Consider the following 19239-nt stretch of genomic DNA (forward strand, 5'->3'; position numbering starts at 1 on the left):
CTCAGAACTTTCCTCCAACACCACAGCTCAAAAGCATCTCTCTTCCTTCACTCAGCCTTCCCTGAGGTCCAGCTCTCACATCCGTAGGTGACTACAGGGAATAATACCATGGCTTGGACTAGGCAATGGATCTTGGTTGCCAGTCTGATGTCTCTACTCTTTACTATTTTGTCGAGACTGGACATTGCTCTCCTCCCAAGAAGGAAGCGTCTCCTGATTTTCTGGCTGTACTCTGTGTCTGCACTCATCTTGGCACCTAGAGATACAAAGTCTGTCACGGCCTCCACGTTTTCTCCCTCTATTTCCCAGTTGTCAATCATTCTTGCTGCCATAATTTTGGGTTTTTTAAATGTTTAACTGCAACCCAGCTTTTGCGCTTTCTTCTTCCACCTTGGTGAGAAGGCTCCTCAGCTCCTCCTCACTTTTGGCCATCAAAGCAGGATCATCTGCATATCTGAGGTTGTGAATGTTTCTTCCAGCAATTTTCACCCCAGCCTTGCATTCGTCAAGCCCTGCACACCGCACGATGTGTTCTGCATACAAGTGGAATAGGTTGGGTGAGAGTACACAACCCTGCTATACTCTTTTCCCAATCTTGAACCAGTCTCTTGTTCCATGGTGAGTTCTACTTGGTCCTTGTACAGATTCCTCAGGAGAGAGGGAAGGGGGCTTGGGATGCCCATCCCACCAAGAACTTGCCACAATTTATTATGATCCACACAGTTAAAAGCTTTCGAATATTCAAAAAACCCAGAAATAGATGTTTTTTCCGAAACTCCCTGCCTTTCTCCATTCTCCAGCATTCGGATATTGCCCACTGGGTCTCTCGTTCTTCTGCCTTTTCTAAACCCAGCTTGTCCATCTGGCCACTCTCTCTCCATGTCTTGCCCTCATTATTTATTTATTTATTATTAGGGTGCACCTCTTCCTCCTTTTTGGGGCCCAATGGGGTCTTTGCTGGGTTTCTCTTGGTGGCTTTGCAGCCCCAAAAGCAAAGGTGTGGGGGGGGGGGGGGGAGAGAGAGGAAGGGAAAGGATGGGGAGGGGAGGAAGGGGAGGCTTCGGAGAAGCCATTAGGGTCTCCTTCCCCCTTGAAAGCCTTTCCATTTGCAGCCTCCGCTCACTCAATCAGGGACTAATCAGCCGCTCGCCGCCTGCTTCCAGGAAACAAGGCCCCAAATAGCCAGGCGGCCGCCCCAACAATCAACAACATGCGCAACAACAACAACAACAACAAGAGATGAGGTTGGCAGTGGGTGGCGAAGCGAGGGGAGAACAGGGCACTCTGTCCCCTTGAACCTCATTAGCGCCCAACGCTCCTTCCTCCTCTTCGCAGGGAGAGGAATCACCGTCATCACTGGCCATCCTTTGCGGCCTTCCAAGTGTAGAAGGCAATGGTCCTGCACATGACTATGGAGGCCTGTTCTGGATCCTCACAGTCTTTGCAATGAAGACATTCATGTCCAGGTGGAAGGCACCCAATGGTGGCTCCTTCCTTGGAGGCTTTTAAACAGAGGCTGGATGGCAATCTGTTGGCGGAGGGGGGGGGGAGCATTGATTGGGCTTTTCCTGTAGGGTTGGACTAGATGGCCTTTAGGAGTCTTCCAATTCAAGGATTCTATTATTATTATCAAATGGGCTGGGTGGCCATCTATTCAGGTGTGTGCATGTGTGCATGCTTTTCCTGCCTGAAGGCAGAAGGGGGTTGGACTAGATGGCCCTGGGGGTGTCTCTTCCAAGTCTAGGATTCTCTTCTTCTTCTTCTTCTTATCAAGCAAGGGCTGGATGGCCATCTGTTGAGAGTGCTTTGGTTGTGCTTTTCCTGTCTGAAGGCAGAGAGAAGGGGTTTGGACTGGATGGCCTTTGGGGGTCCCTTCCACCTCTAGGGTTCTATGATTCTTCCCTAGAATCATAGAATCCTAGAGTTGGAAGAGACCTCCTGGGCCATCATCCAGTCCAACCCCATTCTGCCAAGAAGCAGGAATATTGCATTCAAAGCACCCCTGACAGATAGCCATCCAGCCTCTGCTTCAAAACTTCCAAAGAAGGAGCCTCCACCACACTCCGGGGCAGAGAGTTCCACTGCTGAACGGCTCTCACAGTCAGGAAGTTCTTCCTAATGTTCAGATGGAATCTCCTCTCTTGTAGTTTGAAGCCATTGTTCAGTTGCGTCCTAGTCTCCAGGGAAGCAGAAAGGAAGCTTGCTCCCTCCTCCTCCCTGTGGCTTCCTCTCACATATTTATTTATCCATGGCCCTCATCATATCTCCTCTCATCCTTCTCTTCTTCAGGCTAAACATGCCCATCTCCTTAAGCCGCTCCTCATAGGGCTTGTTCTCCAGACCCTTGATCATTGTAGTCGCCCTCCTCTGGACACATTCCAGCTTGTCAACATCTCTCTTGAATTGTGGTGCCCAGAATTGGACACAATATTCCAGGTAAAGTGGTCTAACCAAAGCGGAATAGAGCATGGGGAGCAGGACTTCCCTAGATCTAGACACTATTGATGCTCCTATTGATGCAGGCCAGAATCCCACTGACTTTTTTTGCCGCCACATCACATTCCTGGCTCATGTTTAACTTCCTGTCCACGAGGACTCCAAGATCTTTTTCACACTTCCTGCTCTCGAGCCAGGCCTCATCGTCCCCTATTCTGTATCTTTGCATTTCGTTTTTCCTGCCAAAGTGGAGTCTCTTGCATTTGTCCCTGTTGAACTTCATTGTGTGAGTTTTGGCCCTTCATCTCTCTAATCTGTCAAGATCGTTTTGAATCCTGCTCCTGTCCTCTGGAGTATTGGCTATCCCTCCCCATTTGGTGTTGTCTGCAAACTCACCATGTATTAATCATCATCATCAACTTTATTTCTACCCCGCCACCATCTCCCCAATGGGGACTCAGAGCGGCTTACATGTGGCTAAGCCCGGACAACATAATACAGAAATGAAATCAAAACATAAACAACAAACAACAACATCATCAGAATAATAATAAAAGGGGAATAAAAGCAGTCATAAAATAACAGTAACTTTCAGCTAGTAACTTTCCCTGCTCTAGTTTCCAAGGGTGCATCTACACCAGGCATGGGCCAACTTTGGCCCTCCAGCTGTTTTGGACTTCAATTTCCACAATTCCTATCAGCCTATTTAGGAATGATGAGAGTTGGATTCCGAAACACCTGGAAGGATGGCCGAAGTCGGGCCATGTCTGATCTACAGTGCAGAATTGACGCAGTTGAGCAGCAATTTAAGTGCCATGGCTGAATGCTGTGGGATGGTGGGCCCACCAGACAGCCCCTCCCTCTCCTGAAGCCCCCCCCTCTGGTCACGTGGCCACTCCACAGAGTGAGGGGGGATGCCCATATAAGCCCCCTGCGAGGAGGCCCGGAGGAAAGAAGGAAGAAGGCAGGGAGCCAGCACCTGTCTCTTGCACCTCCAGGTAAAGTTTCAGGGGATCACTCTGCGCCTTGAGAGACCTTTTCAAAGCCTTTGGAGGCTTTGAAGCATAAGCTGGATGGCCATCTGTCAGGCTGCTTTCATTGTGCCTTCCCTGCATGAAGGCAGAAAGAAGGGGGTCGGACTGGACAGCCTTTAAGGGTCCCTTCCAACTCTGACCCTTCTTGTGGATGAACTTGAGAGTATCTATGAGGCTGGGTGGCCATCTGTTGGGAGGGCTTTGATGGTGCTTTTCCTGCCTAAAGGCAGAAAGAAAGCAGTAGGACTGGATGGCGCCTTCCAACTGCAGGAGCCTTTCACCCTGGATCCCTATCTCTTCAGGAACCTATCCAGTACCTTGGAGAGTTGGGGTGGCCGTCTGTCGGGGGTGCTTGAATTGTGTTTTCCCTGCAAAGCAGAAAGAAGGGGGTTGGACTGAATGGCCTTTAGAGGTCTCTCTGGTGCTCTGATTCTCTATCATGCAGCGTCCATGGGGTCTTGTCCAACTCTAGGATTCTATAACAATAATTATTATCAAGCAGGGGCTGGTGGGGGGCATCTGTCGGGAGGGCTTTAATTGTGTTTTCCCTACAAAGCAGAAAGGAGATTTGACTAGATGTCCTTTAGAGGGCTCCTTAATGCTCTGACTCTATGATGCAGCATCCCTGGGGTCTCTTCCAACTCTATAATAACAATAATTAATTAAGAGCCAGGTGGCCACCTGTCGAGAGGGCTTTAATTGTGCTTTCCCTGCAAAACAGAAAGAAGGGGGTCAGGCTGCATAGCCTTTGGGGACCCCTAGGAGTCTTTGATCCTGGGACTGTCTATCTTTATGGACCTATCCAATACCTAGGAGGATTGGCTGGCCACCTGTCGAGAGGGCTTTAATTGTGCTTTCCCTGCACAGCAGAAAGGGGGTGGGGTGGGACTGGATGGCCTTTACAGGCTCTCTGTCTTCTCTCTTGCAGGGTTTCCTCGCCAGCTCTGTGCCGGGACCACCATGCTGCCGATGACAACGCTGCTATGGCTGCTGCTGTGGCCCCTGCCCCCTCCGCTGGGCCTGGCCTCCTCTTCCTCTTCCTCCCCCCACGGCCTTGACCCCCGAGGGGCCCTGGCCCTGGAAGAGGACGAAGACCCCCTAGGTCAGTGTTGTTTTTTTTAATCATGTTGAATCTCAGGCTTGTCCCCATGTAAGCCCTACAAGCCCCTTCGGGGAGGTGGAAGCAGGGTACAAAAATACAGTTATTATTATTATTATTATTATTATTATTTGAAAAACAACAAGATGAGTCCACAGCAGACACTCTGATGGCTGTTGTATTGGATCACACGTTGGACAGTTCCCAAGTGCCTAGGACTGTGTGATGTATTATTGTTGTTGTTGTTATTATTTGAAAAACAACAAGATAAGTTCACACTGACACTCTGATGGCTGTTGAATTGGGTCACACGTCGGACACTTCCCAAGTATCTAGGACTGTGTGATGTATTATTATTATGATTATTATGATTATCATCATTATTTCAAACACAACAAGATGAGTCCATGGCAGACACTCTGCTGGCTGTTGTATTGGATCACACGTCGGACCCTTGCCAAGTGCCTAGCACTATTATTATTATTATTATTATTATTTGAAACACAACGAGGTGAGTCAACAGCAGACACTCCGCTGGCAGTTGTATTGGATTACACATTGGATACTTCCCAAGTGCCTAGGATTATTATTATTATTATTATTATTATTTTTAGAAACACAACAAGACGATTCCACAGCAGACACTCTGCTGGCTGTTGTATTGGATCACACGTCACACACTTCCCAAGTGTCTAGTACTATTATTATTATTATTTCAAACACAACAAGATTGGTACACACCAAACAGGATCACTCTGCTGGCTGTTGTATTGATTCACACATTGGACCTTCCCAAGTGCCTCGGACTGTGTGATGTATTGGCAAATAATGCATGCAGATCCCAGTAAGGTGGCCTTTTGCATGTGACAGGTGGTTTGGTCAGTGCTGATTGTGTTTAAGTGCAGGCCAAGGTCTTGAGGCAATGCACCCAGTGTGCCGACCACTAGTGGGACCACCTTGACTGGCTTAATATTATTATTTTGTTATTGTTGCTATATTATTATTACTATTATTATTATTATTATTATTAGAAACACAAGATGAGTCCACAGCAGACTAGATCACTCTGCTGGTTATCGTATTGGATCACACATTGGACCCTTCCCAAGTGTCTAGAACTATGTGATGTATTGGCAAATAATGTGTACAGATCCCAGTCAGGTGGCCTTTTGCAGCTGGTAACTTGGTCAGGGCCGATTGTGTTTAAGTGCAGGCCAAGGTCTTGAGGCAGTGCACCCAGTGTGCCGATCACCATTGGGACCCCCTTGACCACGGAGTGTGTGCAGTTGGATCTTGAAATCCTGTCCTTGTGTGATGGTGTCTTTCCCCCTTCTCCTCCTCCCCCTCAGAGCTGGCCCTTCTGGCGCTGGAGGAAGAGGAAGCGGGCCAAGAAGGGGCAGGCGCCCTCCTCATGGCCCCCCCTCAGGTAAGGTCAGAACAGCCCCCCCCCCCGCTCCTGAAGGGGCGTTCCCATCCATTGTGACATTCTGCCCTGACCTTGCCTCCCTTCTCTCTCTTTCTCCCCGCAGGTGCTGCCCCCCCCTCCTCCTCCTCCGGTGCTGCTCCTCCTCCCCCCTCCTCCCCCCCCGCGGGCGCCCCGCTCCTCCTCCTCCTCCTCCTCCTCCGCGGCCCTCCCTCCCCTCTCGGCCGCCGGGGGGCGCCGGTGCGTGCGCGTGCACGAGTCGTGCGTGGGGCGTCGCCTCCCGTGCTGCGACCCGTGCGCGGCCTGCTACTGCCGCCTCTTCAACTCCAACTGCTTCTGCCGCCGCTTCGGGGCCCGCGCAGGCGCAGACGGGAACGGGGGCGGGGCCTCCTTCCCCTGCGGGAGGAACTAGCCCCCCCAAACCACGCCCCCTCACTCCCCCTCCCCTATTCTGGCTGTCAACAAAGCGCCTTCGCTCGCAAAACAGATGCTGCTGCTTCCGGGTGATTTTGTGTGCCGCCCTCAGGGGGAGGGAGGGGGGAGGGAGGGAGGGAGGACCCGGATGACAGGAAGGCTCCCCCGATCTCGCTCTCTATTTGGTCGCTCCACCAATAGGAAAGAAGTCCCGCCCACTTTCCGACCCCGCCGGACCAATCACGGAGAGGAGGGCGAGAACCCGGATGAGAGATAGGCTTACCCTCTCCCTCACTCACTCTTTATCGCTCAACCAATGAGAAAGAAGTCCCGCCCCCTTTCCGGCCAATCACGGCGAGGAGGAAGAGAACCCGGATGACAGAGAGTTTTATCCTCTCACTCGCTCACTATTTATCGCTCCACCAATGGGAAAGAAGCCACGCCCCCTTTCGCTCCCGCCACCCAATCACAGCACCGTTCCTGGAAGTCCCGCCCCCTTTCTGACCCTGCCGGACCAATCACGGCGAGGAGGGCGAGGACCCGGATGAGAGATAGCCTTACCCTCTCTCTCGCTCACTATTTATCCCTCCACTAATGGGAAAGAAGCCCCGCCCCCTTTCGCTCACGCCGCCCAATCACAGAACCGCTCCTGGAAACGTGGGCGGAGCCCCTCCGAGAGAGTTCTCAGTCCCTGAGGCGAAAGGAGAAGACGCCCCGCCCCTTTTCCTGCCCAACCAATCGTGGCGCCGCTTTTGGCAATCTGGGCGGAGCCTCGCCGAGATCTTTCCCAGTCCAGGCGGAGAAAGGAGAAGAAGCCCCTCCTCCTCCTTCTTTTCCCTGTCCCGGCGAGCCAATCAGGGCGCGGCTTTTGGGGGAGGCCCGTTCCTCCGACAGAGGGCGCTGGAAGGAAGCGGAAGGAAGTGTTCCTGGTTGTCAGGTGACGGGCTGGTCACGTGCCCCCGCCGCCGCCGCTTCTTTCCCGGAGACGCCGCCGCCGCCTGGTTCCCTCTCTCTCTCGGTTCCCTCTCTGGGTCCCGTCCCTGCCTCCTGCCGCCACCATGCTGCTGTCGTGCCTTCCGGAGCTGTACTTCAACGTGGACGGCGGGTACCTGGAGGGGCTGGTGCGGGGCTTCAAGGCCGGCGTCCTCTCCCAGGCGGACTACCTCAACCTCGTCCAGTGCGAGAGCCTCGAAGGTCAGCCCCGAGGGGGGGGAGGGGGGAGAGCGGGGAGAGGGGTTGCCATGGAGACGTCATCGCCACAGGCTCCTAGACAACACTAGGCCAGCCCAGAAGGAGGAAGGAAGGAAGGAGAAGGGCTTCCTCATCCAGAGGCTCTTCCTTCCCCTTTGAAAGGGGAAGATGGCCCTCCCCACTCTGCTCAGAACCCTGCCCTTGGTGTTGACGGCCGACAGGGAGCTCTGGCGTGGGCTGGCCCAGGAGGTCACGGAGAGGCGGAGACCACTGAACGAATGAACCACAACAACAACCACATGGACATATACCTTGTAAGGGTGTGAAGGGCGGCATGGAAATGCCGTAAATAAATAAATAAATAATAAATAAAATAATAATAATTATATACACATATAATAATAATAAATAAATAAAATAATTTACTCAGAGCGAAGTTATACACACATATAATAATAATAATAATAATAATAATAATAATAAATAAAATAATTTATTCAGAGCAAAGTTATATACACATATAATAAATAAATAAATAAAATAATTTACTCAGAGCGAAGTTATATACACATATAATATTAATAAATAAAATAAATAATAATAATAATAATAATTATATACACATATAATAATAATAAACAATTAAAATAATTTACTCAGAGCAAAGTTATATACACATATAATAATGACTAAAATAAATAAATAATAATAATTATTATAAACACATATAATAAATAAATAAAATAATTTACTCAGAGCAAAGTTATACACACATATAATAATAAATAAAATAAATAAATAATAATAATTATATACACATATAATAATAATAATAAATAAATAAAATAATTAACTCAGAGCGAAGTTATACACACATATAATAATAATAATAATAAAATAATTTCTTCAGAGCAAAGTTATATACACATATAATAATAACTAAAATAAATAAATAAATAATTATTATTATATACACATATAATAAATAAATAAAATAATTTACTCAGAGCGAAGTTATATACACATATAATATTAATAAATAAAATAAAATAAATAATAATAATAATATACACATTTAATAATAATAATAATAATAATAATAGACCACCGGGGCAAAATGACAACAATGGGCGGGCCACATGTAAAGGATAAAACAATTAAAAGACTGTAATGAGATAAAGGCAGGGAGTTTCAGAAAACATCTACTTCTGCTTCATTGACTATTCTAAAGCCTTTGACTGTGTGGATCATAATAAATTGTGGCAAGTTCTTGGTGGGATGGGCATCCCAAGCCACCTTGTCTCTCTCCTGAGGAATCTGTCCAAGGACCAAGAAGCAACAGTAAGAACTGACCAAGGAACAACAGACTGGTTCAAGATTGGGAAAGGCGTACGGCAAGGCTGCATCCTCTCACCCAACCTTTTTAACTTGTATGCAGAACACATCATGCGATGTGCGGGGCTGGATGAATGCAAAGCTGGGGTGAAAATTGCTGGAAGAAACATTAACAACCTCAGATATGCAGATGACACCACTCTGATGGCCGAAAGCGAGGAGGAGCTGAGGAGCCTTCTAATCAAGGTGAAAGAAGAAAGCGCAAAAGCCGGGTTGCAGCTAAACGTCAAAAAAACCAAGATTATGGCAACAAGAATGATTGACAACTGGAAAATAGAGGGAGAAACCGTGGAGGCCGTGACAGACTTTGTATTTCTAGGTGCAAAGATGACTGCAGATGCAGACTGTGGCCAGGAAATCAGAAGACGCTTACTTCTTGGGAGGAGAGCAATGTCCAGTCTCGATAAAATAGTGAAGAGTAGAGACATCAGACTGGCAACAAAGATCCGCCTAGTCAAAGCCATGGTATTCCCTGTAGTCACCTACGGATGTGAGAGCTGGACCTTAGGGAAGGCTGAGCGAAGGAAGATCGATGCTTTTGAGCTGTGGTGCTGGAGGAAAGTACTGAGAGTGCCTTGGACTGCGAGAAGATCCAACCAGTCCATCCTCCAGGAAATAAAGCCCGACTGCTCACTGGAGGGAAAGATACTAGAGACAAAGTTGAAGTACTTTGGCCACATCATGAGGAGACAGGAAAGCCTAGAGAAGACAATTATGCTGGGGAAAGTGGAAGGCAAAAGGAAGAGGGGCCGACCAAGGGCAAGATGGATGGATGGCATCCTTGAAGAGACTGGACTGACCTTGAAGGAGCTGGGGGTGGTGACGGCCGACAGGGAGCTCTGGCGTGGGCTGGTCCATGAGGTCACGAAGAGTCGGAGACGACTGAACGAATGAACAACAACAACAATGAGATAAAATAGGAGCAGGATATTTACGGGGAATTCATAAAACACACAGAGTTGTGAGGCTAAACTTTCCATTTGGAGGGCACGAGCTCCAGTAGCAAAAAACGTTGAGAGGTGCAAAATGTCATGTGCAGCTACTCGCCAAAGGCGCAGCGGAAGAGCCGGGTTTTAAGGTCCTTTTTGAACGTTTCTAGTGAAGGGGCTTTCCTGATCTCTCCAGGTAAAGAGTTCCAAAGTCGGGGGGCCACAGAGGAGAAGGCCCTCTCCCTTGTGCCCACAAGACAAGCCTGTGAGATTGGTAGGGGCGAAAGGAGGGCCTCCCCTGACTAGTTAGGACTAGTTGGAGTTTCCAAACAGTCTTCAAAGGCAACTCACATAGAGTGTGTTGCAGTAATCTATTTGGGATGTAACAAGAGCGTGGACTATAACATAGCACTATATTAACATTATATAGTACTATCTTGTACTATGACTCAATACTGTAATATTATATGTAATCTATAATCTGTAATTAATATTATATTATTAGTACTATATTGTATGACTCATAAGGGTTAAAAGGGACCCCAAAGGCAATCCAGTCCAGCCTCCTTCCAACATTATGCAGGAAATGCACAATCAAGCCCCCGCTCTCCTCCTCCTCCTCAGTGTGGCTTCCATTCAAATATTGAAACACTCACTTAAGCACCCAGCGATGCCCGGGTTAGATATTAGGTAATCTGCAAGATTATATATTTAGACGAAGTCAAGATGAATGGCGCCATTCAGGAAAGGCATAAGGAAGGATGTGGGTGGACTACAATTTACATTATGCCGGGTTAACTGCCTCAAACCTCACCAATACTTAAAGTTGGCCATGTTGGGTGAGTGTGTGTGCGCCACATTTTGTCCAGATCTGTCATAGGTGGGGATCACAGTGGTTGCTGGATGCAACGTGAACTGCAACTCCCATCATACTGGGTCATTCTCCCAAATTTATTTTTTTATTTACCATATTTATACACCGCCTGTCTCATCCCGGAGGCGACTCAGGGAGGTTCACAAACGGCAAAATTCAGTGCCCCCAATAACATAAAATATAATTAAAACATTAACATATAATGTAAACCACAAAACAATAGAAGCAATCTATATACATAAAAATGTAATGTTTGTTTGTGATACCATCAGAACTCAAAAACCACTGGGGGAATTGATACCAAATTTGGACACACGGCACCTAACAGTCCAATTTATGTCCACTCAAAAAAAAAACCCTCAAAGAAACAGCAGTAACCCCAAAAATCTACACAAGGGAATAGCGGCCGTTACAGCACTGAGAGCCAAGCGCGTGCGCATGCACACACACACACACATATATGGATGGATGTTGGATCACTGGTTGGTTTTTTTTTAATTTCATGTCAGGACAGCCAGTCAATTATATTACATTTGTAACAGAACAAAGCAAAAAAACAGAGAAAATACAAAATTTGTGAGTTTGGTAGTTAATTAAATGTCCTCTTACCAGTCTCTGTCCCCTTGGAGTGCTTCTGGTGTTGCTGCAAGAAGGTCCTCCCTGGTGCATCATGTGGCAGGGCTCAGGGTGCATTGCAGCAGGTGGTCAGTGGTGTGCTCTTCTCCGCACTCGCATGTCGAGGATTCCACTTTGTGGCCCCATTTCTTGAGGTTGGCTCTGCATCTCGTGGTGCCAGAGCGCAGTTTGCTCAGTGCCTTCCAAGTCGCCGAGTCCTCTGTGTGCCCAGGGGGGAGTCTCTCATCTGGTATCAGCCATTGGTTGAGGTTCTGGGTTTGAGCCTGCCACTTTTGGACTCTCGCTTGCTGAGGTGTTCCGGCAAGTGTCTCTGTAGATCGTAGAAAACTATGTCTGGATTTCAGTTGTTGACGTGCTGGCTGATACCCAAACAGAGGATGAGCTGGAGATGTCTCTGCCTTGTTCCTTTCACTATTGGCTGCTATTTCCCTGCGGATGTCAGGTGGTGCAATACCGGCTAAGCAGTGTAATTTCTCCAGTGGTGTCAGGCGCAGGCACCCCGTGATAATGCGGCATGTCTCATTAAGAGCCACATCCACTGTTTTAGCGTGGTGAGATGTGTTCCACACTGGGCATGCGTACTCAGCAGCAGAGTAGCACAGCGCAAGGGCAGATGCCTTCACTGTGTCTGGTTGTGATCCCCAGGTTGTGCCAGTCAGCTTTCGTATGATATTGTTTCTAGCACCCGCTTTTTGCTTGATGTTCAGGCAGTGCTTCTTGTAGGTCAGAGCACGGTCCAGAGGGACTCCTCCCAGGTATTTGGGTGCGCTGCAATGCTCCCGTGGGATTCCTTCCTTCCCAGGTCATAATCCTCAGAGCTCAGGATGCTTGTCTGTTCTTGAGACGAAAGGCACATGTCTGTGTTTGAGATGGATTAGGGATCAGCTGGTTTTCCCTGTAATAGGCAGTCAGAGCACCTAGAGCTTCGGAGAGCTTCTGTTCAACCATCTCAAAGCTCCCTCCTTGAGTGGTAATGGCACGATCATCAGCATAGATGAAGCTCTCTGTCCCTTCTGGCAGTGGCTGGTCATTTGTGTAGATGTTGACCATGGATGGAGCAAGCACGCTCCCCTGAGGCAGGCCGTTCTTCTGTTTCCGCCATCTGCTTCTCTGGCCCTGGAACTCAACAAAGAAGCTCCTGTTTTGTATCAGGTTTCCTATGAGGAGGAGGAGGCAGCGGTGGTTCACAGTCTCATAGGTTGCTGACAGGTCTCTGAAGACAGCTCCTGTGATCATCTGCCTTTCAAAGCCATCTTCTATGTCCTGAGTCAGGTTCAGCACTTGCGATGTGCAGCTTTTGCCTTTCCTGAAGCCAGCTTGCTGTGGAATCAGACAGGGGTCTATTTTTTCCGTAATTCTATGCAAAATAAGTCTCTCCAGAACTTTGTAGAGGTGGCACAGCAGGGAGATTGGTCTGTAGCTTTTTGGGTCATTACGGTCTTTGCCTGGCTTCAAGATGGCGATGACTCTTGCTTTCCTCCAGATTTTGGGGATCTGACAGGATGCAGTGCAGTTGCACTGGTTGGTGATACACACACACACATAACAATACTTCATATATTACTATTATATATATTTCTATATAATACATATATATTATATGTATTATTTTTATATATACTACTATATAATATAATGTTACTATATATTACTATATTAAATAGACTCATAGAATAGAATTAGAAGGGACTCTACCATGGTATTGGGGGAGAACAGACAGGAAGGAAGGAAGGAAGGAAGGAAGGAAGGAAGGAAGGAAGGAAGGAAAGAGGTACCGAAAGAAGGAAAAAGAGAAAATAGGAAAGGAAAAGGAAAGGTAGGAAAGGGATAAAGAAGGAAGGAAGGAGACAAGGAAATAAAAAGGGAAAGAAGGAAGGAAACAAGGAGGGAAGAAAGGAGACAAAGAGGTAGAGAAGGGGAGTGAAGGAAGGAAAGAGAGAAGGAAGGATGGAACCAAAGAGCGAAAGAAGGAATGAAAGAAAGAGGTAGAGAAGGAAGAAAGGGAAGAAAAAGGGGGAAGGAATAGGTAGGCACCTCTCTTTGATAATCGTTCAGATATCTACCTCTACTTTGAAAATTCTTACTATAGGCCACAGCAACGCGTGGCAGGGCACAGCTAGTAAAAAATAAAACACAAGTCCTCAATGTCTCGTTACTAAAATCATTTTACAGTTGCATCGTCCAATCATTCCATGGATCTAGAACAGCCTGTCACACTGCATCTGCAAATGCTTGCTCAAAAGGCCAGGTTTTGACTCTTTTTCGAAATGTTAAGAGGGAAGGGGCTGACCTGATATACCTAGGGTGAGCGTTCCACGGTCGAGGGGCCACCGCTGAGAAGGTCCTGTCACTCGTTCCTGCCAATCGCATCTGTAAAGCAAGTGGGACCAAGAGGAGGGCCTCCCCAGACGATCTGACAGACCTAGATGGTTCATAGTATGTTCTGTTGCTCATGGGGATTGTGTGTGCCAAGTTTGGTCCAGGTCTGTCATCCGTGGGGGTCACAGTGGTCTATAGGTGGAGGGTCAACAACAACTCCCACCATCCTGGACGAGTCCCCCCAAACCCCTCCAGTGCGTTCTGTTGATCATGTTTGTTGTGTGTGCCCAGTTTGGTCCAGATCCATTGTTGGCTGGGTGCACAGTGATCTACAGCTCCCGAAATACAAGGTCTGTTTCCCCCAAACCCCACCAGCATTCAGAGTTGGCCATTTAGGTCTGTGTTCCAAGTATGGTCAAGATCCATTGTCAGTTGGGTGAGAAAAGCAGTATATAAATAAAGTAAATAAATAAATAAACTACAACTCCCAACCTCTAACGTCACTCCCCTCTAGTTTTTTCCAATTGGTCTCTGTGTGCCCAGTTTGGTGCAGAGCAGGCATGGGCCAACTTGGGCCCTCCAGGTGTTTTCGACTTCAGCTCCCACAATTCCTAATAGCCTGGTTGTTAGGAATTTTGGGAGTTGAAGTCCAAAATACCTGGAGGGCTGAAATTGGCCTATGAGTGTTCCAGAGTCACAGGGCTCTCTGGAAGTGGGAGCTGCCTTGGAAATCCACCACCCGCATTATATGTATATGTTACATTATATACACACACATATATTATTATATGTATATGTGTGTGTATATATAGATAATAGATAGATAGGTGTCCCTTTCTCTCAGCCTCCCAGCTCTTCTTAAAAAGGTCTCCCTTGACTCCACAGTGCTGAACAACTTCAGACCGATCTCCAACCTCCCTTTTCTGGGCAAGGTGCTGGAGCGGGTGGTGGCCTCCCAGCTCCAGGGCTTTTTGGATGACATCAACTGCCTAGATCAGTCACAGTCTGGTTTCAGGCCTGGTCACAGCACCGAGACAGCCGTGGTCGCCTTGGTGGATGACCTCCGTAGAGAGCTGGACGGGGGGAGGGTGACTCTGTTGGTTCTCTTGGACATCTCAGCGGCTTTCGATACCATCGATCATGGCCTCCTTCTGGGTCGACTCTCTGGGATGGGCCTTGGAGGTACGGTTCTGTCGTGGCTTCGTTCCTTCCTGGAGGGTCGATCCCAGATGGTGAAGCTGGGAGATGCCTGCTCGGACCCCTGGCCTTTGACCTGTGGGGTCCCGCAAGGCTCTATTCTGTCTCCCATGCTTTTTAACATCTACATGAAACCGCTGGGAGAGGTCATCCGGAGTTTTGGAGTTGGGTGCCACCTCTACGCAGATGACACGCAACTCTACTACTCTTTTCCACCTAACTCCAAGGAACCCCCTGGGGTGCTGGACGAGTGCCTGGCCGCTGTGTCTCTCTGGATGAGGAGGAACAAGCTGAAGATCAATCCCGACAAGACAGAGGTCCTGCTGGTCAATCGTAAACCTGACCGGGGTATAGGGTGGCAACCTGTGCTGGACGGGGTCACACTCCCCCTGAAGCCACAGGTCCGCAGTTTGGGAGTCCTCTTGGATTCATCGCTCACGCTTGAGGCTCAGGCGTCGGCGGTGTCCGGGAGGGCTTTTGCACAACTAAGACTTGTGCGCCAACTGCGACCGTACCTCGCTAAGGCTGACCTGGCCGGGGTGGTCCATGCCTGGTCACCTCTAGATTGGACTACTGTAATGCGCTCTACGTGGGGCTGCCCTTGAAAACGGCTCAGAAGTTCCAACTGGTCCAACGGGCAGCAGCCAGGATGTTAACTGGCGCCCCTTACGGAGAGAGGTCAACCCTCCTGTTCAAGGAGCTCCACTGGCTGCCGTTCATTTTCCGGACCCAATTCAAGGTGCAGGTGCTTACCTACAAAGCCCTAAACAGTTTGGGACCCGCCTACCTGCGTGACCGCATCTCTGTATATGAACCCACACAATCCCTCCGTTCATCCGGAGAGGCCCTGCTCGCAATCCCACCTGCGTTGCAGGCGCATTTGGTGAGGACGAGGGACAGGGCCTTCTCTGTGGTTGCCCCCTGACTTTGGAACACCCTCCCCAAAGACATTTGACGAGCACCCACGTTGGCAGTCTTTAGGAAGAGCTTGAAGACCTGGCTATTCCGATGTGCCTTCCCAGGATAGGATAACCTCCAGCACTACGTCCCAGAAGCACTTTATTAGAGCTTAAGACTCTCTGCACATGGCACTTGCCCAGAATCCCAACATACCTCCTGCCACACCCAGCACTTTTTAACCTGTACCCATCACTGGCCCGGCCCTGGTTTTATTGCGTAATAATGTAATGTTTTGTTATTGCTTATGTTTTTAATTTGCATTGCATTGTATTGTTATTGCCTGTTGTTGTTGTGTTGAGGCCTTGGCCCTTGTAAGCCGCATTGAGTCCCTCGGGAGATGCTAGCGGGGTACAAATAAATAATAATAATAATAATAATAATAATAATAATAATGAACTGGGTTTATAGCAGCCTTCTGATTGGGTTTGTCTTGTAAACAAGACAATGAACTATGCACACAAATTCACTCCAGTGACGCCAAGGCTGTAAAGCAAGAAACTGGGAAATGCAAATTGGGGGAAACTTATGAGGAACAGATATAATTAAAAGTGTCATTGCAGCTTTGTGCAATGCATGACAGGGTGCTTAGAAATTTTGCAAAAACCACAGCATTGTGAGAAGCTGAAGACTTCTGAAAGGGATAACATCTTACAACTTACAAAAGCCCTTTGTCTCACCCTGGTCATTCCACAGATATATACAGGGGCGGCTCGTCCATTATGCGAAGTAAGCGGTCGCAGAACCCTTTTTTTTGCCAGGGGCGCAGAGGCGCCTCTCTAAATGCCCCTCGACCGCCACTTGAGGAGCGCCCCCCCCCTCAGCTCACAACAGCCCTCGCAGTCCGGGGGGAGCCTCGGCTTTCTTGCCTCGCTGCCGGGCGATCCTCTTCCCAAAGGGGCCGGGCCCTTGAGCCTCGCCTAGCCCCTCTCGTTCCTGCTCCACCCGGCCACCAGCTGAGCGAGCAGAGCCGGCGCTCAATCGTTCTCTGCGTTCGATCCCTTCCCCATGACCGGCTCCCATGACAGGCCCCACCCGCCTCCTCTCTTCTCCCCAATCCGCGGGTGGGCCAAGGGGTGGAGCCGCCGCGCCTGGCCCGCTTCGGGTCCGTAGGCGTGTCTGAAGACCCCAGTGTGCGCACCAAAAGTCGCCTCTTCTCCTGACTTTCTCTTCAGCCATTGGGACCAAGAGAATAAGAGAGAGAGAGAGAGCCCCTCCGGCTGGAGGTATCTCCCACCTCCGCTCCCTCCTTTGATTTTGCGCCTACCTTCAGGAAAGGTGGGCATCTCCACCTCTCTCTCTCTCTCTCTCTCGGTCCCAATGGCTGAGGAGAAAGTCAAGAGAAGAGGTGACTTTTGGTGCACACGCCGGGGTCTTCAGGCGGCACGCCTCCGGACCCAAAGCGGGCCAGGCAAGGGAGCAAGTGCGGCAAGTGTAGTTACTGGGATGTATAGTTCACCTACAATCAAAGAGCATTCTGAACTCCACCAATGATGGAATTGAACCCAATATGGCACACAGAACTCCCACGATGAACAGAAAATATATATCAGTGATTGGTTTGGGGGGGGGGGGGCGCCAAAATACTGTTTGCTTACTCTTGAAAATTACCTAGGGCCACCTCTGGATATATAAACCCCTTTTTTCCCAGTTCCAACAGACCTCACTCCCTCTGAGGATGCTTGCCATAGATGCAGGCGAAACGTCAGGAGAAATGCCTCTACAACATGGCCATATAGCTCGAAAGAACCCACAAGAACTGAATAATAATAATAATTAGTAATAATAATAAAGCTCCTTCTCCTCCTTAGAGGGATCCTTGGCTTCCAAGTGATCTGGCTGCCTTCCCTCACTCTTCAGCTCAAACCTCCCCTTTCCTAAAGACTCTGGCCCTGGTCCTGAAGGACCCCCCACCCCCCACTTCTGATGGTCAGCCTTCCGGCCGGCCATGCATTCCTCCCTCTTGCCGCCAGAGGCCGCCCTCAGACCAGCGCTGGCCCTCCCTCCGCAGCAGGGCCCTTCTTCCCTTGGCTCCCTTAAGACCAGGCATCCTCCAACCACGGCCCCCCCGGCTATTTGGGACTTCAACTCCCAGAATTCCTGACAATTGAACAAGCTCGTTAGGGCTTCTGGGAGTTGGAGGTCCAATCAGCTGGAGGGCGGCACTTAGAATCATAGAATCAAAGAGTTGGAAGAGACCTCATGGGCCATCCAGTCCAGCCCCATTCTGCCAAGAAGCAGGAATATTGCATTCAAAGCACCCCTGACAGATGGCCATCCAGCCTCTGCTTAAAATCTCCCAAAGAAGGAGCCTCCACCACACTCCAGGGCAGAGAGTTCCACTGCTGAACGGCTCTCACAGTCAGGAAGTTCTTCCTCATGTTCAGGTGGAATCTCCTCTCTTGTAGTTTGAAGCCATTGTTCCATTGCGTCCTAGTCTCTCTCCAAGGAAGCAGAAAACAAGCTTGCTCCCTCCTCCTCCCTGTGGCTTCCTCTCACATATTTATACATGGCTCTCTCATGTCTCCCCTCAGCCTTCTCTTCTTCAGGCTAAACATTCCCAGTTCCCTAAACTTAGAGGATGCCTGCCTTAGGAAATGAGGACATTTCACCTGTATCTGTGGCATCTTCAGGGGATCTGAAAAACTTTTGACAATATTATTATTAGCTTATTATTATTATTATTATTATTATTATTATTATTATTATTATTAGGAGCCCCCGGTGGTGCAGTGGGTTAAACCCCTGTGCCGGTAGGACTGAAGGCCGACAAATCGCAGGTTCGAATCTGGGGAGAGCGTGGATGAGCTCCCTCTATCAGCTCCAGCTCCTCATGCGAGGACATGAGAGAAGCCTCCCAACGAGGATGATAAAACATCAAAACATTCAGCGTCCCCTGGGCAACGTCCTTGCAGATGGCCAATTCTCTCACACCAGAAGCGACTTGCAGTTTCTCAAGTTGCTCCTGACACGACAAAAAATATTATTATTATTATTATTATTATTATTATTATTATTATTATTGTCATTATCATTATTATATGAAATCCAGCATATATATCTCGCATGCTATGTCATACTATGTTTTTGTGTCACAACAATAATAATAATAATAATAATAATAATAATAATAATAATAGAAGACTCCTCCAGTCCAACCCCCTTCCTTTTGGAAAAGCACAATCAAAGCACCCCCAACTGATGGCCATCCTGCCCTAGCTTAATACTACTACTACTACTACTACTACTACTAATAATAATAATAATAATAATAGGGTGTTGTGTGAGTTTTTATGGCCGTGTTCTAGCAGCCTTTTCTCCCAACATTTCACCTG

The 19239-nt window shown here is 48.6% G+C and overlaps 1 protein-coding gene and 1 long non-coding RNA gene across 2 annotated transcripts in view; both read left to right on the plus strand.

The window, feature by feature from the left end:
• The first annotated feature begins 3373 nt into the window (after positions 1 to 3373).
• Positions 3374 to 5991, plus strand: LOC132782856 (uncharacterized). The gene is made up of 3 exons (XR_010910261.1): positions 3374 to 3434; positions 4399 to 4572; positions 5919 to 5991. It is a non-coding gene; the product is annotated as an uncharacterized lncRNA (long non-coding RNA).
• A 1345-nt stretch (positions 5992 to 7336) lies between these two features.
• The window catches only part of ATP6V0D1 (ATPase H+ transporting V0 subunit d1), a 22392-nt gene continuing 10489 nt past the window's right edge, over positions 7337 to 19239 (plus strand). Inside the window, exon 1 of the mRNA XM_060788034.2 lies at positions 7337 to 7600. Coding sequence (XP_060644017.1) covers positions 7465 to 7600 — 136 coding nt within the window. The 5' untranslated portion in view covers positions 7337 to 7464. The remainder of the gene's footprint in view (positions 7601 to 19239) is intronic.

Source organism: Anolis sagrei, chromosome 8 (assembly GCF_037176765.1).
Source record: "Anolis sagrei isolate rAnoSag1 chromosome 8, rAnoSag1.mat, whole genome shotgun sequence".
Taxonomy (NCBI): domain Eukaryota; kingdom Metazoa; phylum Chordata; class Lepidosauria; order Squamata; family Dactyloidae; genus Anolis; species Anolis sagrei.